At 42.4% G+C, this 24538-nt stretch overlaps 1 protein-coding gene across 1 annotated transcript; it reads left to right on the plus strand.

Moving 5' to 3' along the window:
* The first annotated feature begins 91 nt into the window (after window positions 1-91).
* Window positions 92-24169, plus strand: LOC140313402 (clathrin heavy chain linker domain-containing protein 1-like). Its single transcript, XM_072391488.1, has 14 exons — window positions 92-323; window positions 5283-5461; window positions 5532-5620; window positions 6163-6361; window positions 13854-13975; window positions 14095-14194; window positions 14262-14368; window positions 19590-19761; window positions 20043-20245; window positions 20829-20993; window positions 21192-21246; window positions 22891-22974; window positions 23084-23128; window positions 23178-24169. Exons 1-14 carry the CDS (start codon window positions 120-122, stop codon window positions 23410-23412), a joined length of 1959 nt encoding a protein of 652 aa, XP_072247589.1. The 5' UTR covers window positions 92-119; the 3' UTR covers window positions 23413-24169.
* Window positions 24170-24538: the final 369 nt, after the last annotated feature.

Here is a 24538-nt window from a genome sequence, read left to right on the forward strand (position 1 = left end):
AAATACAGAAAATGAGAGCTAATTTTTTAAGGACCTCATTTACCAGGGACAGTCTCTCGGTAACCATAACGACGGCGTGTGTATAGCGGAAGTAAGGGCAGAACTTCGACAAATCAACGATGTCTGAGTCGCAAGAATCCGGCAGTTTATCTTCAAATGGAGAAGAAAGAAGACCCACGCCGAAAAGTCTGTTGTGTGGGGACGACGGAAGCGTTTTCCGGTCTCTGTACGAGTTTATTGAACACGAGAAGAAGTACCTGCAGTGTCCGGCAGAGGGCCCCGACGAGCTCCGATACATCGTCTACCGCTCCGCGTTCAACAAGGTTATTAAAAGAAATGATCTTTATAATGTCTGAACATATAGACATTATAAAGACAATTTCTTTATAATGTCGGAGTTTGAACAGGTTTCAGGGAATTATGTCACTTATGAGACACGAAAAAGGCTGATAGAAACTGTGAAATATTAACATCTAATCACATTATTAAGAATAAATTCAGATATTTATCTCACAAAAGTATAAAAACTGTCTTTAAACAAGTTTCTAATCGCTGGAGGATATCGCTGTGGTCCAAAAAAGTCATTATACCAAAAAAATCAAAGCATTTTTCGTATTTTCGCAAATTAAATACACGTTTTACAATTCATAAAATGCATTTTAAAGAATCTACTACTTCTGAAGGTTAACCCAGACCAGCTTTGAGTTTGGTTGCTTATTATCTGAACCTGGTCCAAGGTGATCTAGATCCCCAAAAGGTTGACAAAAGCCTCTTTTTTTCGAGTCAGAAGCAAACGTCAGCGTCACATTGTCTGGTAGTTATGATCCAACAGAGATAACACCGAAAGCCCCAAAACAGGAAGGAGTCAATTAAAACAACTTTATTTGTCCCTGAGGGGCAATTAAAGGCCCACAGAGCAGCAAACAGGGCAACAATGCTAGTAGTAGCACCGGTTAATTAGTCTGAATAAATCCAGACTTTACTGAAGATTTAGCTCCTGTTATCCAGCAGGTCAAATCTTAACTGGTTCCTGAAGCTTTAACTGGTTCCTGGAGCTTTAACTGGTTCCTGAAGCTTTAACTGGTTCCTGAAGCTTTAACTGGTTCCTGAAGCTTTAACTGGTTCCTGAAGCTTTAACTGGTTTCTGAAGCTTTAACTGGTTCCTGAAGCTTTAACTGGTTCCTGAAGCTTTAACTGGTTCCTGAAGCTTTAACTGGTTCCTGAAGCTTTAACTGGTTTCATCTCAGACCTTCTGCTGGTTTCTGAAGCTTTAACTGGTTTCTGAAGCTTCAACTGGTTTCTGAAGCTTTAACTGGTTCCTGAAGCTTTAACTGGTTTCTGAAGCTTTAACTGGTTCCTGAAGCTTTAACTGGTTTCTGAAGCGTTAACTGGTTTCTGAAGCTTTAACTGGTTCCTGAAGCTTTAACTGGTTTCTGAAGCGTTAACTGGTTCCTGAAGCTTTAACTGGTTTCATCTCAGACCTTCTGCTGGTTTCTGAAGCTTTAACTGGTTCCTGAAGCTTCAACTGGTTTCTGAAGCGTTAACTGGTTCCTGAAGCTTTAACTGGTTCCTGAAGCTTTAACTGGTTTCATCTCAGACCTTCTGCTGGTTTCTGAAGCTTTAACTGGTTTCTGAAGCTTCAACTGGTTTCTGAAGCTTTAACTGGTTCCTGAAGCTTTAACTGGTTCCTGGAGCTTTAACTGGTTCCTGAAGCTTTAACTGGTTTCTGAAGCTTTAACTGGTTTCTGAAGCTTTAACTGGTTTCTGAAGCTTTAACTGGTTTCATCTCAGACCTTCTGCTGGTTTCTGAAGCTTTAACTGGTTCCTGAAGCTTTAACTGGTTTCTGAAGCTTTAACTGGTTTCTGAAGCTTTAACTGGTTTCTGAAGCTTTAACTGGTTTCATCTCAGACCTTCTGCTGGTTTCTGAAGCTTTAACTGGTTTCTGAAGCTTTAACTGGTTTCTGAAGCTTTAACTGGTTTCTGAAGCTTTAACTGGTTCCTGGAGCTTTAACTGGTTTCTGAAGCTTTAACTGGTTCCTGAAGCTTTAACTGGTTTCTGAAGCTTTAACTGGTTTCTGAAGCTTTAACTGGTTCCTGAAGCTTTAACTGGTTTCTGAAGCTTTAACTGGTTCCTGGAGCTTTAACTGGTTTCTGAAGCTTTAACTGGTTCCTGAAGCTTTAACTGGTTCCTGGAGCTTTAACTGGTTTCTGAAGCTTTAACTGGTTCCTGAAGCTTTAACTGGTTCCTGAAGCTTTAACTGGTTTCTGAAGCTTTAACTGGTTCCTGGAGCTTTAACTGGTTTCTGAAGCTTTAACTGGTTCCTGAAGCTTTAACTGGTTCCTGAAGCTTTAACTGGTTTCTGAAGCTTTAACTGGTTCCTGAAGCTTTAACTGGTTCCTGGAGCTTTAACTGGTTCCTGAAGCTTTAACTGGTTCCTGAAGCTTTAACTGGTTCCTGAAGCTTTAACTGGTTCCTGAAGCTTTAACTGGTTCCTGAAGCTTTAACTGGTTCCTGAAGCTTTAACTGGTTTCTGAAGCTTTAACTGGTTTCTGAAGCTTTAACTGGTTCCTGAAGCTTTAACTGGTTTCTGAAGCTTTAACTGGTTTCTGAAGCTTAACTGGTTTCTGAAGTTTTAACTGGTTTCTGAAGCTTTAACTGGTTCCTGAAGCTTTAACTGGTTTCTGAAGCTTTAACTGGTTCCTGGAGCTTTAACTGGTTTCTGAAGCTTTAACTGGTTCCTGGAGCTTTAACTGGTTTCTGAAGCTTTAACTGGTTCCTGAAGCTTTAACTGGTTTCTGAAGCTTTAACTGGTTTCTGAAGCTTTAACTGGTTTCATCTCAGACCTTCTGCTGGTTTCTGAAGCTTTAACTGGTTCCTGAAGCTTTAACTGGTTTCTGAAGCTTTAACTGGTTCCTGAAGCTTTAACTGGTTTCTGAAGCTTTAACTGGTTCCTGGAGCTTTAACTGGTTTCTGAAGCTTTAACTGGTTTCTGAAGCTTTAACTAGTTTCTGAAGCTTTAACTGGTTTCTGAAGCTTTAACTGGTTTCTGAAGCTTTAACTGGTTTCTGAAGCTTTAACTGGTTCCTGGAGCTTTAACTGGTTTCTGAAGCTTTAACTGGTTCCTGAAGCTTTAACTGGTTCCTGAAGCTTTAACTGGTTTCATCTCAGACCTTCTGCTGGTTTCTGAAGCTTTAACTGGTTTCTGAAGCTTCAACTGGTTTCTGAAGCTTTAACTGGTTCCTGAAGCTTTAACTGGTTTCTGAAGCTTTAACTGGTTTCTGAAGCTTTAACTGGTTTCTGAAGCTTTAACTGGTTTCATCTCAGACCTTCTGCTGGTTTCTGAAGCTTTAACTGGTTTCTGAAGCTTTAACTGGTTTCTGAAGCTTTAACTGGTTTCTGAAGCTTTAACTGGTTCCTGGAGCTTTAACTGGTTTCTGAAGCTTTAACTGGTTCCTGAAGCTTTAACTGGTTTCTGAAGCTTTAACTGGTTTCTGAAGCTTTAACTGGTTCCTGAAGCTTTAACTGGTTTCTGAAGCTTTAACTGGTTCCTGGAGCTTTAACTGGTTTCTGAAGCTTTAACTGGTTCCTGAAGCTTTAACTGGTTCCTGGAGCTTTAACTGGTTTCTGAAGCTTTAACTGGTTCCTGAAGCTTTAACTGGTTCCTGAAGCTTTAACTGGTTTCTGAAGCTTTAACTGGTTCCTGGAGCTTTAACTGGTTTCTGAAGCTTTAACTGGTTCCTGAAGCTTTAACTGGTTCCTGAAGCTTTAACTGGTTTCTGAAGCTTTAACTGGTTCCTGAAGCTTTAACTGGTTCCTGGAGCTTTAACTGGTTCCTGAAGCTTTAACTGGTTCCTGAAGCTTTAACTGGTTCCTGAAGCTTTAACTGGTTCCTGAAGCTTTAACTGGTTCCTGAAGCTTTAACTGGTTCCTGAAGCTTTAACTGGTTTCTGAAGCTTTAACTGGTTTCTGAAGCTTTAACTGGTTCCTGAAGCTTTAACTGGTTTCTGAAGCTTTAACTGGTTTCTGAAGCTTTAACTGGTTTCTGAAGCTTTAACTGGTTTCTGAAGCTTTAACTGGTTTCTGAAGCTTTAACTGGTTTCTGAAGCTTTAACTGGTTTCATCTCAGACCTTCTGCTGGTTTCTGAAGCTTTAACTGGTTTCTGAAGCTTCAACTGGTTTCTGAAGCTTTAACTGGTTCCTGAAGCTTTAACTGGTTTCTGAAGCTTTAACTGGTTTCTGAAGCTTTAACTGGTTTCTGAAGCTTTAACTGGTTTCTGAAGCTTTAACTGGTTTCTGAAGCTTTAACTGGTTCCTGAAGCTTTAACTGGTTTCTGAAGCTTTAACTGGTTTCATCTCAGATCTTCTGCTGGTTTCTGAAGCTTTAACTGGTTTCTGAAGCTTTAACTGGTTTCTGAAGCTTTAACTGGTTTCTGGAGCTTTAACTGGTTTCTGAAGCTTTAACTGGTTTCTGAAGCTTTAACTGGTTCCTGAAGCTTTAACTGGTTTCTGAAGCTTTAACTGGTTTCATCTCAGACCTTCTGCTGGTTTCTGAAGCTTTAACTGGTTTCTGAAGCTTTAACTGGTTTCATCTCAGACCTTCTGCTGGTTTCTGAAGCTTTAACTGGTTTCATCTCAGACCTTCTGCTGGTTTCTGAAGCTTTAACTGGTTTCTGAAGCTTTAACTGGTTTCTGAAGCTTTAACTGGTTTCATCTCAGATCTTCTGCTGGTTTCTGAAGCTTTAACTGGTTTCTGAAGCTTTAACTGGTTTCATCTCAGATCTTCTGCTGGTTTCTGAAGCTTTAACTGGTTTCATCTCAGACCTGCTGGTTTCTGAAGCTTTAACTGGTTTCATCTCAGACCTTCTGCTGGTTTCTGAAGCTTTAACTAGTTTCTGAAGCTTTAACTGGTTTCTGAAGCTTTAACTGGTTTCTGAAGCTTTAACTGGTTTCTGAAGCTTTAACTGGTTCCTGAAGCTTTAACTGGTTTCTGAAGCTTCAACTGGTTTCTGAAGCTTTAACTGGTTCCTGAAGCTTTAACTGGTTCCTGAAGCTTTAACTGGTTCCTGAAGCTTTAACTGGTTCCTGAAGCTTTAACTGGTTTCTGAAGCTTTAACTGGTTTCTGAAGCTTTAACTGGTTTCTGAAGCTTTAACTGGTTTCTGAAGCTTTAACTGGTTCCTGAAGCTTTAACTGGTTCCTGAAGCTTTAACTGGTTTCTGAAGCTTTAGAAACCTTCACGGGCTGAAGGAGATAAAGTGTTCGGTGGGCTTGTTTCTGGAAGGTGATTGGACGAGCGACGGCCTATAAGAGCCTTCTGATGGCCATCAAGGCGGAGTACGACAACACCATCCGGGAGCTGAAGAGGAGGGAGGATGAGGTCCGGCCGTCCCAGCGGACCGCGGCGGCACTCAAAGAATCTCTGATGACCTGCCAGAAACGAGCCAATCAGCTCAGGGACAGGTGTGTAGCCCTCATTAAAGCCTGGTCCTGGTGAGAAATGACCTGTCAGCTGCTTTCTGTCTCCATCCAGAACCTCCGACCTTCAGGCAGAAACAGCAGGGGTCCAGGAGCAGATCCGGAAGCAGAAGTCTTCCACAGAGCAGAGCACCTGGGTCCCAGGTACAGGCTTCATTTATCCCGAGGGAAACTGCTGGAGACGCCTCAGACTGTTGCAGTTTGGCTTTGATCTGTCTGCTCTGGCCCCAGTCCCTTTAAATGAGATTAAACTCCGCCTGGAATAGTTTGAACTGTTTAAACTAATAGAAAACAGCTTCAGCTGAGTCAAAACTTTGCCATTTTACAGTTAAAAGCCCAAAGAAAGGAAACTGACATACGATGGGTGTAAAGTAGAAAACTTATTAACAGAAAGTGACCAAAATGACAGAAAAACTGACACCAAAGGAACAAAACAGATGCCAGAAACACAAACTGATACATAATAACCAAAAGGAGGCACAAAAGAACTCAAATTAGATGCAAAACAGCCACAAACTGCCACCAAACACCAAGAAGAGACTGAAAACCTGTTAAAAAATCACCATTAAAGCAGCTACACTGAGCCAAATGTAACCCAGACGGGTTCCAAACCATCAGAAAACGACACAGAAACAGAACCAGGAACCCGACTGTGTTTAATCTGCTGAAGCTTCTTCACCCCACAGGTCTGACTGTGGCTGAGTCTGAGGATCCCGAGGCTCTGGGCAGGCATCTGGAGGATTTAGAGAGCCAGAGAGCAGCCCTGCTGGACAGAAAGCGCCGGTGTGCACCTCTGGAGGTCCAAACAGCGCTGGACGCTGAGCTGGTGGCCGCCGAACGCCACCGAGACCGTCTGAGAGCCCAGAACCAGCTGCTGAAGCTCCTGTAAGACCTTCTGTAAGACCTTCTGTAAGACCTTCTGTAAGACCTTCTGTAAGACCTTCAGTAAGACCTTCTGTAAGACCTTCAGTAAGACCTTCAGTAAGACCTTCAGTAAGACCTTCAGTAAGACCTTCTGTAAGACCTTCAGTAAGACCTTCAGTAAGACCTTCAGTAAGACCTTCAGTAAGACCTTCAGTAAGACCTTCTGTAAGACCTTCTGTAAGACCTTCTGTAAGACCTTCAGTAAGACCTTCTGTAAGACCTTCTGTAAGACCTTCTGTAAGACCTTCTGTAAGACCTTAAGTAAGACCTTCAGTAAGACCTTCAGTAAGACCTTCAGTAAGACCTTCTGTAAGACCTTCAGTAAGACCTTCTGTAAGACCTTCAGTAAGACCTTCAGTAAGACCTTCAGTAAGACCTTCTGTAAGACCTTCAGTAAGACCTTCTGTAAGACCTTCAGTAAGACCTTCAGTAAGACCTTCAGTAAGACCTTCTGTAAGACCTTCTGTAAGACCTTCAGTAAGACCTTCTGTAAGACCTTCTGTAAGACCTTCAGTAAGACCTTCTGTAAGACCTTCAGTAAGACCTTCAGTAAGACCTTCTGTAAGACCTTCAGTAAGACCTTCAGTAAGACCTTCTGTAAGACCTTCTGTAAGACCTTCAGTAAGACCTTCTGTAAGACCTTCAGTAAGACCTTCAGTAAGACCTTCAGTAAGACCTTCTGTAAGACCTTCAGTAAGACCTTCTGTAAGACCTTCAGTAAGACCTTCAGTAAGACCTTCTGTAAGACCTTCAGTAAGACCTTCAGTAAGACCTTCTGTAAGACCTTCTGTAAGACCTTCAGTAAGACCTTCTGTAAGACCTTCTGTAAGACCTTCAGTAAGACCTTCTGTAAGACCTTCAGTAAGACCTTCAGTAAGACCTTCTGTAAGACCTTCAGTAAGACCTTCAGTAAGACCTTCAGTAAGACCTTCTGTAAGACCTTCAGTAAGACCTTCTGTAAGACCTTCAGTAAGACCTTCAGTAAGACCTTCTGTAAGACCTTCAGTAAGACCTTCAGTAAGACCTTCTGTAAGACCTTCTGTAAGACCTTCAGTAAGACCTTCTGTAAGACCTTCTGTAAGACCTTCAGTAAGACCTTCTGTAAGACCTTCAGTAAGACCTTCAGTAAGACCTTCAGTAAGACCTTCTGTAAGACCTTCAGTAAGACCTTCAGTAAGACCTTCTGTAAGACCTTCAGTAAGACCTTCAGTAAGACCTTCAGTAAGACCTTCTGTAAGACCTTCAGTAAGACCTTCAGTAAGACCTTCTGTAAGACCTTCAGTAAGACCTTCAGTAAGACCTTCTGTAAGACCTTCTGTAAGACCTTCAGTAAGACCTTCTGTAAGACCTTCTGTAAGACCTTCAGTAAGACCTTCTGTAAGACCTTCAGTAAGACCTTCAGTAAGACCTTCTGTAAGACCTTCTGTAAGACCTTCAGTAAGACCTTCTGTAAGACCTTCTGTAAGACCTTCAGTAAGACCTTCTGTAAGACCTTCAGTAAGACCTTCAGTAAGACCTTCTGTAAGACCTTCAGTAAGACCTTCAGTAAGACCTTCTGTAAGACCTTCAGTAAGACCTTCAGTAAGACCTTCAGTAAGACCTTCTGTAAGACCTTCTGTAAGACCTTCAGTAAGACCTTCTGTAAGACCTTCAGTAAGACCTTCAGTAAGACCTTCAGTAAGACCTTCTGTAAGACCTTCTGTAAGACCTTCAGTAAGACCTTCAGTAAGACCTTCAGTAAGACCTTCTGTAAGACCTTCAGTAAGACCTTCTGTAAGACCTTCAGTAAGACCTTCTGTAAGACCTTCAGTAAGACCTTCTGTAAGACCTTCAGTAAGACCTTCAGTAAGACCTTCAGTAAGACCTTCAGTAAGACCTTCTGTAAGACCTTCTGTAAGACCTTCTTTAAGACCTTCTGTAAGACCTTCAGTAAGACCTTCTTTAAGACCTTCTGTAAGACCTTCAGTAAGACCTTCTGTAAGACCTTCTGTAAGACCTTCAGTAAGACCTTCTGTAAGACCTTCTGTAAGACCTTCTTTAAGACCTTCTGTAAGACTTTCAGTAAGACCTTCTGTAAGACCTTCTGTAAGACCTTCAGTAAGACCTTCTTTAAGACCTTCTGTAAGACCTTCAGTAAGACCTTCTGTAAGACCTTCTGTAAGACCTTCAGTAAGACCTTCTGTAAGACCTTCTGTAAGACCTTCAGTAAGACCTTCTGTAAGACCTTCAGTAAGACCTTCTGTAAGACCTTCTGTAAGACCTTCAGTAAGACCTTCTGTAAGACCTTCAGTAAGACCTTCAGTAAGACCTTCTGTAAGACCTTCTGTAAGACCTTCTGTAAGACCTTCTTTAAGACCTTCTGTAAGACCTTCAGTAAGACCTTCTTTAAGACCTTCTGTAAGACCTTCTGTAAGACCTTCAGTAAGACCTTCTTTAAGACCTTCTGTAAGACCTTCAGTAAGACCTTCTGTAAGACCTTCTGTAAGACCTTCAGTAAGACCTTCTGTAAGACCTTCTGTAAGACCTTCAGTAAGACCTTCTGTAAGACCTTCTGTAAGACCTTCTTTAAGACCTTCTGTAAGACCTTCAGTAAGACCTTCTGTAAGACCTTCTGTAAGACCTTCAGTAAGACCTTCTTTAAGACCTTCTGTAAGACCTTCAGTAAGACCTTCTGTAAGACCTTCTGTAAGACCTTCAGTAAGACCTTCTGTAAGACCTTCAGTAAGACCTTCTGTAAGACCTTCAGTAAGACCTTCTGTAAGACCTTCTGTAAGACCTTCAGTAAGACCTTCTGTAAGACCTTCAGTAAGACCTTCAGTAAGACCTTCTGTAAGACCTTCTGTAAGACCTTCTGTAAGACCTTCTTTAAGACCTTCTGTAAGACCTTCAGTAAGACCTTCTTTAAGACCTTCTGTAAGACCTTCAGTAAGACCTTCTGTAAGACCTTCTGTAAGACCTTCTGTAAGACCTTCAGTAAGACCTTCTGTAAGACCTTCTGTAAGACCTTCTTTAAGACCTTCTGTAAGACCTTCAGTAAGACCTTCTGTAAGACCTTCTGTAAGACCTTCAGTAAGACCTTCTTTAAGACCTTCTGTAAGACCTTCAGTAAGACCTTCAGTAAGACCTTCAGTAAGACCTTCTGTAAGACCTTCTGTAAGACCTTCTGTAAGACCTTCTTTAAGACCTTCTGTAAGACCTTCAGTAAGACCTTCTTTAAGACCTTCTGTAAGACCTTCTGTAAGACCTTCAGTAAGACCTTCTTTAAGACCTTCTGTAAGACCTTCAGTAAGACCTTCTGTAAGACCTTCTGTAAGACCTTCAGTAAGACCTTCTGTAAGACCTTCTGTAAGACCTTCTGTAAGACCTTCTGTAAGACCTTCTTTAAGACCTTCTGTAAGACCTTCAGTAAGACCTTCTGTAAGACCTTCTGTAAGACCTTCAGTAAGACCTTCTTTAAGACCTTCTGTAAGACCTTCAGTAAGACCTTCTGTAAGACCTTCTGTAAGACCTTCAGTAAGACCTTCTGTAAGACCTTCTGTAAGACCTTCAGTAAGACCTTCTGTAAGACCTTCAGTAAGACCTTCTGTAAGACCTTCTGTAAGACCTTCAGTAAGACCTTCTGTAAGACCTTCAGTAAGACCTTCAGTAAGACCTTCTGTAAGACCTTCTGTAAGACCTTCTGTAAGACCTTCTTTAAGACCTTCTGTAAGACCTTCAGTAAGACCTTCTTTAAGACCTTCTGTAAGACCTTCAGTAAGACCTTCTGTAAGACCTTCTGTAAGACCTTCAGTAAGACCTTCTTTAAGACCTTCTGTAAGACCTTCAGTAAGACCTTCTGTAAGACCTTCTGTAAGACCTTCAGTAAGACCTTCTGTAAGACCTTCTGTAAGACCTTCAGTAAGACCTTCTGTAAGACCTTCAGTAAGACCTTCTGTAAGACCTTCTGTAAGACCTTCAGTAAGACCTTCTGTAAGACCTTCAGTAAGACCTTCAGTAAGACCTTCTGTAAGACCTTCTGTAAGACCTTCTGTAAGACCTTCTTTAAGACCTTCTGTAAGACCTTCAGTAAGACCTTCTTTAAGACCTTCTGTAAGACCTTCTGTAAGACCTTCAGTAAGACCTTCTTTAAGACCTTCTGTAAGACCTTCAGTAAGACCTTCTGTAAGACCTTCTGTAAGACCTTCAGTAAGACCTTCTGTAAGACCTTCTGTAAGACCTTCAGTAAGACCTTCTGTAAGACCTTCTGTAAGACCTTCTTTAAGACCTTCTGTAAGACCTTCAGTAAGACCTTCTGTAAGACCTTCTGTAAGACCTTCAGTAAGACCTTCTTTAAGACCTTCTGTAAGACCTTCAGTAAGACCTTCTGTAAGACCTTCTGTAAGACCTTCAGTAAGACCTTCTGTAAGACCTTCTGTAAGACCTTCAGTAAGACCTTCTGTAAGACCTTCAGTAAGACCTTCTGTAAGACCTTCTGTAAGACCTTCAGTAAGACCTTCTGTAAGACCTTCAGTAAGACCTTCAGTAAGACCTTCTGTAAGACCTTCTGTAAGACCTTCTGTAAGACCTTCTTTAAGACCTTCTGTAAGACCTTCAGTAAGACCTTCTTTAAGACCTTCTGTAAGACCTTCAGTAAGACCTTCTGTAAGACCTTCTGTAAGACCTTCTGTAAGACCTTCAGTAAGACCTTCTGTAAGACCTTCTGTAAGACCTTCTTTAAGACCTTCTGTAAGACCTTCAGTAAGACCTTCTGTAAGACCTTCTGTAAGACCTTCAGTAAGACCTTCTTTAAGACCTTCTGTAAGACCTTCAGTAAGACCTTCTGTAAGACCTTCTGTAAGACCTTCAGTAAGACCTTCTGTAAGACCTTCTGTAAGACCTTCAGTAAGACCTTCTGTAAGACCTTCAGTAAGACCTTCTGTAAGACCTTCAGTAAGACCTTCAGTAAGACCTTCAGTAAGACCTTCTGTAAGACCTTCAGTAAGACCTTCTTTAAGACCTTCTGTAAGACCTTCAGTAAGACCTTCTGTAAGACCTTCTGTAAGACCTTCAGTAAGACCTTCTGTAAGACCTTCTGTAAGACCTTCAGTAAGACCTTCTGTAAGACCTTCAGTAAGACCTTCTTTAAGACCTTCTGTAAGACCTTCAGTAAGACCTTCTGTAAGACCTTCTGTAAGACCTTCAGTAAGACCTTCTGTAAGACCTTCTGTAAGACCTTCAGTAAGACCTTCTGTAAGACCTTCTGTAAGACCTTCAGTAAGACCTTCAGTAAGACCTTCTGTAAGACCTTCAGTAAGACCTTCAGTAAGACCTTCAGTAAGACCTTCAGTAAGACCTTCTGTAAGACCTTCTGTAAGACCTTCAGTAAGACCTTCTTTAAGACCTTCTGTAAGACCTTCTGTAAGACCTTCAGTAAGACCTTCTTTAAGACCTTCTGTAAGACCTTCAGTAAGACCTTCTGTAAGACCTTCTGTAAGACCTTCAGTAAGACCTTCTGTAAGACCTTCTGTAAGACCTTCAGTAAGACCTTCTGTAAGACCTTCTGTAAGACCTTCTTTAAGACCTTCTGTAAGACCTTCAGTAAGACCTTCTGTAAGACCTTCTGTAAGACCTTCAGTAAGACCTTCTTTAAGACCTTCTGTAAGACCTTCAGTAAGACCTTCTGTAAGACCTTCTGTAAGACCTTCAGTAAGACCTTCTGTAAGACCTTCTGTAAGACCTTCAGTAAGACCTTCTGTAAGACCTTCAGTAAGACCTTCTGTAAGACCTTCAGTAAGACCTTCAGTAAGACCTTCTGTAAGACCTTCAGTAAGACCTTCAGTAAGACCTTCTGTAAGACCTTCTGTAAGACCTTCTGTAAGACCTTCTTTAAGACCTTCTGTAAGACCTTCAGTAAGACCTTCTTTAAGACCTTCTGTAAGACCTTCAGTAAGACCTTCTGTAAGACCTTCTGTAAGACCTTCTGTAAGACCTTCAGTAAGACCTTCTGTAAGACCTTCTGTAAGACCTTCTTTAAGACCTTCTGTAAGACCTTCAGTAAGACCTTCTGTAAGACCTTCTGTAAGACCTTCAGTAAGACCTTCTTTAAGACCTTCTGTAAGACCTTCAGTAAGACCTTCTGTAAGACCTTCTGTAAGACCTTCAGTAAGACCTTCTGTAAGACCTTCTGTAAGACCTTCAGTAAGACCTTCTGTAAGACCTTCAGTAAGACCTTCTGTAAGACCTTCAGTAAGACCTTCAGTAAGACCTTCAGTAAGACCTTCTGTAAGACCTTCAGTAAGACCTTCTTTAAGACCTTCTGTAAGACCTTCAGTAAGACCTTCTGTAAGACCTTCTGTAAGACCTTCAGTAAGACCTTCTGTAAGACCTTCTGTAAGACCTTCAGTAAGACCTTCTGTAAGACCTTCAGTAAGACCTTCTTTAAGACCTTCTGTAAGACCTTCAGTAAGACCTTCTGTAAGACCTTCTGTAAGACCTTCAGTAAGACCTTCTGTAAGACCTTCTGTAAGACCTTCAGTAAGACCTTCTGTAAGACCTTCTGTAAGACCTTCAGTAAGACCTTCAGTAAGACCTTCTGTAAGACCTTCAGTAAGACCTTCAGTAAGACCTTCAGTAAGACCTTCTGTAAGACCTTCAGTAAGACCTTCAGTAAGACCTTCTGTAAGACCTTCTGTAAGACCTTCAGTAAGACCTTCAGTAAGACCTTCAGTAAGACCTTCTGTAAGACCTTCTGTAAGACCTTCAGTAAGACCTTCTTTAAGACCTTCTGTAAGACCTTCAGTAAGACCTTCAGTAAGACCTTCTGTAAGACCTTCTGTAAGACCTTCAGTAAGACCTTCAGTAAGACCTTCTGTAAGACCTTCTGTAAGACCTTCAGTAAGACCTTCAGTAAGACCTTCAGTAAGACCTTCTGTAAGACCTTCTGTAAGACCTTCAGTAAGACCTTCTTTAAGACCTTCTGTAAGACCTTCAGTAAGACCTTCAGTAAGACCTTCTGTAAGACCTTCTGTAAGACCTTCAGTAAGACCTTCAGTAAGACCTTCTGTAAGACCTTCAGTAAGACCTTCTTTAAGACCTTCTGTAAGACCTTCAGTAAGACCTTCTGTAAGACCTTCAGTAAGACCTTCTTTAAGACCTTCTGTAAGACCTTCAGTAAGACCTTCTGTAAGACCTTCTGTAAGACCTTCAGTAAGACCTTCTGTAAGACCTTCTGTAAGACCTTCAGTAAGACCTTCTGTAAGACCTTCTGTAAGACCTTCAGTAAGACCTTCAGTAAGACCTTCTGTAAGACCTTCAGTAAGACCTTCAGTAAGACCTTCTGTAAGACCTTCTGTAAGACCTTCAGTAAGACCTTCAGTAAGACCTTCTGTAAGACCTTCTGTAAGACCTTCAGTAAGACCTTCAGTTCATTTCTGAGGAGGGACACCTCGGCTTCAGGCTTCCTGTTCCTCTGCAGATACAAGCGCCTGCGGTTGGTGTTCGCGCGTCTGACCAGCTGGGAGGAGGGCGGCCAGCAGCCGGCCCTGGAGGAACTGCTGGGTTCCGCTCTGGAGAGCGTCAGGAGCGTCACATCATCAGGTGGTAAAAGGCCCGAAACCGCTGGGATGTGGTCGAAAACAATGAAAACGCCGAGTGAAACGTTGTTGCTTCAGATTTATTTCTGTTTGGAGTTTTAATCGGGTTCTTTTACCCGGCAGAGGCGGACGATGACGCCCGCCGCATCGACTCTGAGCTGTTTGAGGACGAGGAGCCGAGCGGAGTGGATGAGTCCAAACTCCTGAGGGATTACCTGAGCAGGTGCGGCACTCAGACCTCCTCCGATAACCCAGTGAGCTGTGAGAGTCTGAACGTTCCCCTCTGCCAGGTTCGTCGAGCTCTTTGCTTCGGCTCGGTTTGAGGACGCTGCGCTCCACGCTGCCAGATCTCCCCGAGGAGTCCTCAGGAACCTCGACGCCATGCAGATGTTTACAGGTGAACGCACACCTGCATTAAAGAGTCATAAAAAGACCTGAGCTAAAGCGTTCTGATCCACAGCACAGGGACCCAACACCTGTAAAACTTTCATGGTCTGTGGAGTTCCTCAGGGTTCAGTCCTGGGGCCTGTTTTACTCCAGTTTTCGGCTCATAGATCTACATCACCAGGGATTGTGATCCCTCACAAACGCTCCTGATCCTGAATCCCCTTCAGTCCAACCACAGACCAGGCGGACATCTGTTATCCCTGTTATCAGGGACCTGAACTTCACTCAGTTCTGAAGTCAGCCGACGGTCACCTGGAGAATGTTTCCAGGATTAAAGGAGCGGTCTTCAGAGAAGCTGCTCCAGGGATTTATCTCCAGCAGACCTGATGGCTGGAACAGACTATTTCCTGGTGTGTCTACAGGGGATCAGCTGCTTCAGTCTGAAGCTTTAACTGGTTTCTGAGGCTTTAACTGGTTTCATCTCAGATCTTCTGCTGGTTCCTGAAGCTTTAACTGGTTTCTGAAGCTTTAACTGGTTTCTGAAGCTTTAACTGGTTTCTGAAGCTTTAACTGGTTCCTGAAGCTTTAACTGGTTTCTGAAGCTTTAACTGGTTTCTGAAGCTTTAACTGGTTTCTGAAGCTTTAACTGGTTCCTGAAGCTTTAACTGGTTCCTGAAGCTTTAACTGGTTCCTGAAGCTTTAACTGGTTTCTGAAGCTTTAACTGGTTCCTGAAGCTTTAACTGGTTCCTGAAGCTTTAACTGGTTTCTGAAGCTTTAACTGGTTCCTGAAGCTTTAACTGGTTTCTGAAGCTTTAACTGGTTTCTGAAGCTTTAACTGGTTTCTGAAGCTTTAACTGGTTTCTGAAGCTTTAACTGGTTTCTGAAGCTTTAACTGGTTTCTGAAGCTTTAACTGGTTTCTGAAGCTTTAACTGGTTCCTGAGCCTTTAACTGGTTCCTGAGCCTTTAACTGGTTTCTGAAGCTTTAACTGGTTTCATCTCAGACCTTTAACTGGTTTCTGAAGCTTTAACTGGTTTCTGAGGCTTTAACTGGTTTCTGAAGCTTTAACTGGTTCCTGAAGCTTTAACTGGTTTCTGAGGCTTTAACTGGTTTCTGAAGCTTTAACTGGTTCCTGAAGCTTTAACTGGTTCCTGAAGCTTTAACTGGTTCCTGAAGCTTTAACTGGTTTCTGAGGCTTTAACTGGTTTCTGAGGCTTTAACTGGTTTCTGAAGCTTTAACTGGTTCCTGAAGCTTTAACTGGTTTCTGAGGCTTTAACTGGTTTCTGAAGCTTTAACTGGTTTCATCTCAGATCTTCTGCTGGTTCCTGAAGCTTTAACTGGTTTCTGAAGCTTTAACTGGTTTCTGAAGCTTTAACTGGTTCCTGAAGCTTTAACTGGTTTCTGAAGCTTTAACTGGTTCCTGAAGCTTTAACTGGTTTCTGAAGCTTTAACTGGTTTCTGAAGCTTTAACTGGTTTCTGAAGCTTTAACTGGTTCCTGAAGCTTTAACTGGTTCCTGAAGCTTTAACTGGTTTATGAACCTTTAACTGGTTTCTGAAGCTTTAACTGGTTTCTGAAGCTTTAACTGGTTTCTGAAGCTTTAACTGGTTTCTGAAGCTTTAACTGGTTCCTGAAGCTTTAACTGGTTTCTGAAGCTTTAACTGGTTCCTGAAGCTTTAACTGGTTTCTGAAGCTTAACTGGTTTCTGAAGCTTTAACTGGTTTCTGAAGCTTTAACTGGTTTCTGAAGCTTTAACTGGTTTCTGAAGCTTTAACTGGTTTCTGAAGCTTTAACTGGTTTCTGAAGCTTTAACTGGTTCCTGAAGCTTTAACTGGTTTCTGAAGCTTAACTGGTTTCTGAAGCTTTAACTGGTTTCTGAAGCTTTAACTGGTTTCTGAAGCTTTAACTGGTTTCTGAAGCTTTAACTGGTTTCTGAAGCTTTAACTGGTTTCTGAAGCTTTAACTGGTTTCTGAAGCTTTAACTGGTTTCTGAAGCTTTAACTGGTTCCTGAAGCTTTAACTGGTTTCTGAAGCTTAACTGGTTTCTGAAGCTTTAACTGGTTTCTGAAGCTTTAACTGGTTTCTGAAGCTTTAACTGGTTTCTGAAGCTTTAACTGGTTTCTGAAGCTTTAACTGGTTTCTGAAGCTTTAACTGGTTTCTGAAGCTTTAACTGGTTTCTGAAGCTTAACTGGTTTCTGAAGCTTTAACTGGTTTCTGAAGCTTTAACTGGTTCCTGAAGCTTTAACTGGTTTCTGAAGCTTTAACTGGTTTCTGAAGCTTTAACTGGTTTCTGAAGCTTTAACTGGTTTCTGAAGCTTTAACTGGTTCCTGAAGCTTTAACTGGTTCCTGAAGCTTTAACTGGTTTCTGAAGCTTTAACTGGTTTCTGAAGCTTTAACTGGTTTCTGAAGCTTTAACTGGTTTTCTGAGGCTTTAACTGGTTTCTGAAGCTTTAACTGGTTTCTGAAGCTTTAACTGGTTCCTGAAGCTTTAACTGGTTCCTGAAGCTTTAACTGGTTTCTGAAGCTTTAACTGGTTCCTGAAGCTTTAACTGGTTTCTGAAGCTTAACTGGTTTCTGAAGCTTTAACTGGTTTCTGAAGCTTTAACTGGTTTCTGAGCCTTTAACTGGTTTCTGAAGCTTTAACTGGTTTCTGAAGCTTTAACTGGTTTCTGAAGCTTTAACTGGTTTCTGAAGCTTTAACTGGTTTCTGAAGCTTTAACTGGTTCCTGAAGCTTTAACTGGTTTCTGAAGCTTTAACTGGTTTCTGAAGCTTTAACTGGTTTCTGAAGCTTTAACTGGTTTCTGAAGCTTTAACTGGTTTCTGAAGCTTTAACTGGTTTCTGAAGCTTTAACTGGTTTCTGAAGCTTTAACTGGTTCCTGAAGCTTTAACTGGTTCCTGAAGCTTTAACTGGTTTCTGAAGCTTTAACTGGTTTCTGAAGCTTTAACTGGTTCCTGAAGCTTTAACTGGTTTCTGAAGCTTTAACTGGTTTCTGAAGCTTAACTGGTTTCTGAAGCTTTAACTGGTTTCTGAAGCTTTAACTGGTTTCTGAAGCTTTAACTGGTTTCATCTCAGATCTTCTGCTGGTTCCTGAAGCTTTAACTGGTTTCTGAAGCTTTAACTGGTTTCTGAAGCTTTAACTGGTTCCTGAAGCTTTAACTGGTTTCTGAAGCTTTAACTGGTTTCTGAAGCTTTAACTGGTTTCTGAAGCTTTAACTGGTTTCATCTCAGATCTTCTGCTGGTTCCTGAAGCTTTAACTGGTTTCTGAAGCTTTAACTGGTTCCTGAAGCTTTAACTGGTTCCTGAAGCTTTAACTGGTTTCTGAAGCTTTAACTGGTTCCTGAAGCTTTAACTGGTTTCTGAAGCTTTAACTGGTTTCTGAAGCTTTAACTGGTTTCTGAAGCTTTAACTGGTTCCTGAAGCTTTAACTGGTTCCTGAAGCTTTAACTGGTTTCTGAAGCTTAACTGGTTTCTGAAGCTTTAACTGGTTTCTGAAGCTTTAACTGGTTTCTGAAGCTTTAACTGGTTTCTGAAGCTTTAACTGGTTTCTGAAGCTTTAACTGGTTTCTGAAGCTTTAACTGGTTCCTGAAGCTTTAACTGGTTTCTGAAGCTTAACTGGTTTCTGAAGCTTTAACTGGTTTCTGAAGCTTTAACTGGTTCCTGAAGCTTTAACTGGTTTCTGAAGCTTTAACTGGTTTCTGAAGCTTTAACTGGTTTCTGAAGCTTTAACTGGTTTCTGAAGCTTTAACTGGTTTCTGAAGCTTTAACTGGTTTCTGAAGCTTTAACTGGTTTCTGAAGCTTAACTGGTTTCTGAAGCTTTAACTGGTTTCTGAAGCTTTAACTGGTTCCTGAAGCTTTAACTGGTTTCTGAAGCTTTAACTGGTTTCTGAAGCTTTAACTGGTTTCTGAAGCTTTAACTGGTTTCTGAAGCTTTAACTGGTTCCTGAAGCTTTAACTGGTTCCTGAAGCTTTAACTGGTTTCTGAAGCTTTAACTGGTTTCTGAAGCTTTAACTGGTTTCTGAAGCTTTAACTGGTTTTCTGAGGCTTTAACTGGTTTCTGAAGCTTTAACTGGTTTCTGAAGCTTTAACTGGTTCCTGAAGCTTTAACTGGTTCCTGAAGCTTTAACTGGTTTCTGAAGCTTTAACTGGTTCCTGAAGCTTTAACTGGTTTCTGAAGCTTAACTGGTTTCTGAAGCTTTAACTGGTTTCTGAAGCTTTAACTGGTTTCTGAAGCTTTAACTGGTTTCTGAAGCTTTAACTGGTTCCTGAAGCTTTAACTGGTTTCTGAAGCTTTAACTGGTTTCTGAAGCTTTAACTGGTTCCTGAAGCTTTAACTGGTTCCTGAAGCTTTAACTGGTTTCTGAAGCTTTAACTGGTTTCTGAAGCTTTAACTGGTTCCTGAAGCTTTAACTGGTTTCTGAAGCTTTAACTGGTTTCTGAAGCTTAACTGGTTTCTGAAGCTTTAACTGGTTTCTGAAGCTTTAACTGGTTTCTGAAGCTTTAACTGGTTTCTGAAGCTTTAACTGGTTCCTGAAGCTTTAACTGGTTTCTGAAGCTTTAACTGGTTTCTGAAGCTTTAACTGGTTTCTGAAGCTTTAACTGGTTTCTGAAGCTTTAACTGGTTTCTGAAGCTTTAACTGGTTTCTGAAGCTTTAACTGGTTTCTGAAGCTTTAACTGGTTCCTGAAGCTTTAACTGGTTTCTGAAGCTTTAACTGGTTCCTGAAGCTTTAACTGGTTTCTGAAGCTTAACTGGTTTCTGAAGCTTTAACTGGTTTCTGAAGCTTTAACTGGTTTCTGAAGCTTTAACTGGTTTCTGAAGCTTTAACTGGTTCCTGAAGCTTTAACTGGTTTATGAAGCTTTAACTGGTTCCTGAAGCTTTAACTGGTTTCTGAAGCTTTAACTGGTTTCTGAAGCTTAACTGGTTTCTGAAGCTTTAACTGGTTTCTGAGGCTTTAACTGGTTTCTGAAGCTTTAACTGGTTTCTGAGGCTTTAACTGGTTCCTGAAGCTTTAACTGGTTTATGAAGCTTTAACTGGTTTCTGAAGCTTTAACTGGTTTCTGAAGCTTTAACTGGTTCCTGAAGCTTCAGGAACAGGTTTGTTTTCCGTCCTCAGAGTCAGAACCAAACATGGAGGTTTTAGGTTTTATGAACAAACTCCAGATCTAATTTAATCGTGCTGTATGAAGACATTTCATCCTTCAGGGAAACATGTCCCCTCTCAGGTGTGGAGGGCCCTCCGGGGTCGGCCCCCCCCGCCCTGCTGTTCTTCCGGGCCCTGCTGGTCACTGCGGCGGCAGGAGATGAGCTGCCGGCTCCGGTGTCCCTGCACGGCGTCCGCTGTGCCCTGCAACAACGCAACACTCAGCTGGTCACGCACGCCGTCACCCAGAACAAGTAACAACCGCCGTCTGAGCAACACAAAGGTCCTCCTTAGATATGAAAAACCAATTTACCTTCAGGCCACGGATCTTTAAAGTAGTTAAAGCAGCTGAATTATCTGATCAACACTGTAAAGCTTTGCTGGACATGTTGACCAATCAGAGCACTGGTCCAAAAACAACTTGGTGTGGAGAGAAACTTGATCCATAAGTCAGCTTTAAAATGATTCTTAAATAAGACAAAGTGAAGCAGAAATGGGTATTTTGTGTGGTTTGTTCAGCTGATCTTTCCCTCAGACTGACCTTCACCGAGGAACTGGGCGACGCTCTGACTGAGCACGCTCAGAACCACCCCGCCGCGGCCGACACGTGTCTGGCGTTGGCCGCCGTCGTCTACGAGGCCTGCGGGACAGACAAGAAGACCGCACTGAGCATGTGCAGGAGAGGCCTGGTCCACAGCGCCGCTGCGTTCGTGAAGCAGTGCGAGGACGTCACGGCGGGTGTGTGTGTGACGGGTGGAAGCCTGTCTTTGTGAGGACTCGTTTGGCTCAGCAGTATGTGATGTCAGAAAGTTTCCTGTGTCCTGATGATTAAAACCCTTCCAGAAGCTAGTGATGCACTCAGGGAACATAGACCCAAAGTAAACCTGCCGTATCGGCGATGGCTCAGATCAGTCTGCAGCTTTTTCAAGCTTTAAAGGTGACAAAAGTCGCCTTTTTAACAGTTTGACAGATTTCTGGGGCTTTGGTAAAAAGAGCCGTTGGTTTAAACCAGGGATAACCCAATCCTTGAGGGCTGCTGTCCTGCAGGTTTTAGACGCCTCCCTGCTTCATTTGAGTGGGCGGGGCTTAGCAGAGGAGGTGGAGTCAAAGTGAGAATCAGAACGGATCGATAAATGAGGAACTTTCAACTTTCAGAGTTGTGCTTTGGGGGAGTTTTACTCTTCAGACTCCCTGATATTTGCTCCCAAATTCAAGTAGAAGGTTCCTCAGACTGAGTGACCCCAAAGATTCTGATCCGGTCCGAAGAGAAACCTGGAAGAAAAGGTTCAGATTAACCTGAACTTCTGCTTCCGTCTCTCAGATGACTGCATGTGGGTCCTGCGCTGCTGCCCGAGCCCCTCGCTCCTCCAGCTGTTAACCGAACCTCCGGCCATCTTGTCAGTGGGCGTGGCCTGCGCCGCTCTGCTGGCCGACCCTCAGCAGCCGCAGCTGGCGCTGCAGCTCCTCGACAGCTTCGTCAGCCGAGGTACTTTCTCAAACTGTTTTCCTACAAAACATGTTTCAGACTTTAGAATTCAGATTCTTTCCTTTCAAATGCAGGTTTATTTTATTCTTCTTCGTGTTTTTATCTTTTTATTCAGTCGCTCAGAGCTGCTTTTAGAGTCAGTCACACGGAAAACATCCAACATTTGGGGGTAAAAACGTGCTTCTGTCGGCTTTTTAGGGCAGTTTGAGGTCATCTTCCTGCTTTCCAGACCAAACCGGGGAAGAAATGTGGCGTTAGAGCATCAAAATAAAGAATTATGAATCAAAATCCCCTCAAATGAATGCAGATAAATTCTAATTCATTTGGTAAAAGAATGTCATTTAATTCACAGCCGTTTTTATTGATTTATTCGTTTTAATATGTCCTAAAACGCTATTTCAAACTCTACTTTAACAGCTTTATTTTGGTTGCTCGTTACATTACAGTAAAGGAAATAAAGAGGTGAAAACAGGTAATTACCACATTATCAAGCTGAAGTTCATCCCTGATGGACAAACAAAGTTTATAACAGTGATGTTTGTCATGTAATAACCGCGAATCAGGCGCAGAGTGGCGCCGTGTCCGTCTCATTTCGTGGTAATATCACATTAAACCAAACATTAGCAGGTTATTTACACATTCGTGTCGCCGTAAAACCATTTTATCTTTAGCAGGTTATTAGATAGTTTTACCTGATGTCATCTGTGAATTTGCTCCTTATTATTATTATTGTTATTACCTCTTTATTACCTCTTATTATCGCCGTTTAACCGTTTTCATGGTTTTAAAGAAGTTTATTGTCCTGAGATTTTGGCTCTTTGTGTTCACGTCCGAGTGCAGCTCTGTCTCTGTGGAGTGGATCGTGTCGAGTTATTTCCTTTGGGGGCAGCAGGTGGTCAGGGTGGACTGACCCCTGAGCGTCACATTTCTGGGCTGATAGCTGTTTTAATTAAACGTAAATGAACCCATTTCTGTCAGGTTGAACCTCTGAGGAGCGCCACACTGCAACAGTCCTGTAATCAAATAAATACACGGACCTCAGACACAATAATTTGCTTCGATCGCTAATATTTGCTGACAGAAACCGTGGCTCCAGTTGAATTTCTTTGTATTTTGATTAATTTAATGGATTTTAGATCATTTCCCAAATGTTTTATCACATTTTAGCACATTTATCTCCACAGTAAAATGTCTCCAGTTTCATCTTTGATGAATCAGAACCAGATGAAGCCCCATCAGTGGGTTATATGAGATTAACTGGATTATAGCTACAGTTGGGTCCTTATCTGAGGGTAATTATCCTTGGATATATGGCGGTGAATGAATGGAATCACTGGCACAAAGCATGTCATACCCCGGTACGATAGGTGGCGCTGTCCCCATTTCAGCTATCGCTAATAGAGCCACTTCCTGTTGGCGTCTTCACCACCAACAACAACAAACTCAGGCATTCAGAAAGATGGCGAACGCAGAGCGAGATGAAGCTGCGTCCCTCTCCATCTGTGATGAGCTGGTTATGGCACAGAGATGCACAACGGCGCATTCTCCATCGCCTTGTTTCTTTCTTTCTGACGACAGCAACAGGAATATCGTCTCCTTCCACTTCCGGGTGACGATCGCGGGAAAAAATCTGGAGCATGCGCAGAACGCTCGATCCGATCCACGGTCGTCTGCAGGCACGTTCAGTGTGTTTGGATCGAGTTATTTCGCGGTCTTTATTGTAATTTAGCCGTTAATCATTAAACGCACTGAGTGAAATCACTGTTTTTATCCCAAATGTACCGGTTTTAACACCCTGCAGTGCTCTCATATCACCACTGGGTGGCAGTGTTTCAGTGTTATCTTTGGAAAGCCTTTAGTTTGAAAATCACTCATTGATCAGTCGATGTGCCAACAGCTCAGAGAAAACTCTGCTGCGGATGAGTAAATTTCCTTTATCCATCTCCATGAGCTCCGTGCTGCACCCGCAGTTCCTTCCAGAGTCTCCCTTAACCTGGTCTAAGATCTTTGTGCCACTGATTGAATATTTTTAAGTCCAAAGTCAAAACCTTGAACACTTTTAAGGATTTTGTGTGCATCCTGCCTGGCAGCTGGGATGGGCTTCAGCCTCACTGCGACCCTGAAGGGATTAAACGGTTGGATGGATGTAATCCTTAACTCAGGCTGAAGGTGCTTTGGCTCCAGGCTGACCTCTGACCCCGCTGTGTCTCTCCTCCTCTCAGAGGTGCTGGAGGACGTGATCCTGGAGGATGGCGGCTCCTCGGTGGACGTTTGGACGGACGTGGCGTCCCTCTGCTCCGGGCTGAAGCGGGAGGACCTGAGCTGGACCGTGAGGTCCGTCCTGCTCAACCAAAGCGGGACTGGAGTCCGGTCACCAGACCTGGATGGGGGGCGGCTCATGGAGCATGTGTTTCTGTGACAACTGACACATGAGCCACCTCTGCATCACGCTCCGCCCGCTGTGTGACAACATTTAAAGACTTTAAACGGCAAGTTGAGCCGACAGGAATCCAGTTTCAGCCAAGTACAAAAATAAAAACTGCTTCTGTTATTCTGCTTTTATAGCTTTTAGGTGTAGATCTGAATAAATGCGTAACCTTTGCTGTGTTCAGGTCTTCCACCATTCTTCAATCGTAGCATCCATGGAAACTGGATTTGATTTCACTTCTTTTAAAGCTCAGTTCAACCGTCAGAAATCTGGGAGTGACCTTTGACCTTTGACAGTCATCTGAAGTTTGACAAACAAATGAACAATGTTGTCGGGACTAGTTTTTTCCAGCTGCGTCTCCTGGCCAAAGTTAAAATGTTTTTAAGCCTCCCTGCCCTGATAAGTTCAAGGTTAGACTACTGCAATGGACTTTATGACTTCTCTCAGTCGCCTTCAGCTGGTGCAAAATGCTGCTGCTGCCCGTCTTTAACCAACACTAACAGACCTGTGCACATCCCTCCTGTTCTTTACTCCCTTCACTGGCTTCCTGTCCTTTATAGAACTGATTTTAAACTTTTAAAGTTTGGTTTTAAAGCTCTTAACGGCCTCACCCCATCGTATTTATCTGAGCTTTAACTGTAACCCTGGCGAGCCTTTTCTGTTGCTGCCCCCAGGCTCTGGAATAAGCCCCCCCCCCCGTCTTATTTCTGACCTGGGCCTCTTTAAATCAGGGCTAAAAACATACTTATTTCAGATGGCTTTTAATACCCAGTAGAATGGTGACACTTTTATATTATCTTATTCAATTTTGCTGTATTTTATTGTTTTTTACTTATTCTTTTCTTTATTTATTATCTGCTGTAAAGCACTTTGGTACCGGATTTACATGGTTGAGTTCTGAATTTCCCTCAAATTTGGAGATGATGGGTCATAAAAACTGTATAAAACACAGGAGATTAATAAAAATACTCGTGTCTGGAACAAGATTGTGCTGCTTTGTGAGTTCACAGCACGGCAGAGCTTCCTGTTTGACATGAACAAATGTGGTGAAATAGGGCAGCCCTGAGGAACGCCAACATCAGCTGAAACAACACAGCTGCTGATGTTTTTATATAGA

Source organism: Leuresthes tenuis, unplaced genomic scaffold (genome assembly GCF_036924035.1).
Source record: "Leuresthes tenuis unplaced genomic scaffold, fLeuTen1.0.hap1 SCAF_8, whole genome shotgun sequence".
Taxonomy (NCBI): domain Eukaryota; kingdom Metazoa; phylum Chordata; class Actinopteri; order Atheriniformes; family Atherinopsidae; genus Leuresthes; species Leuresthes tenuis.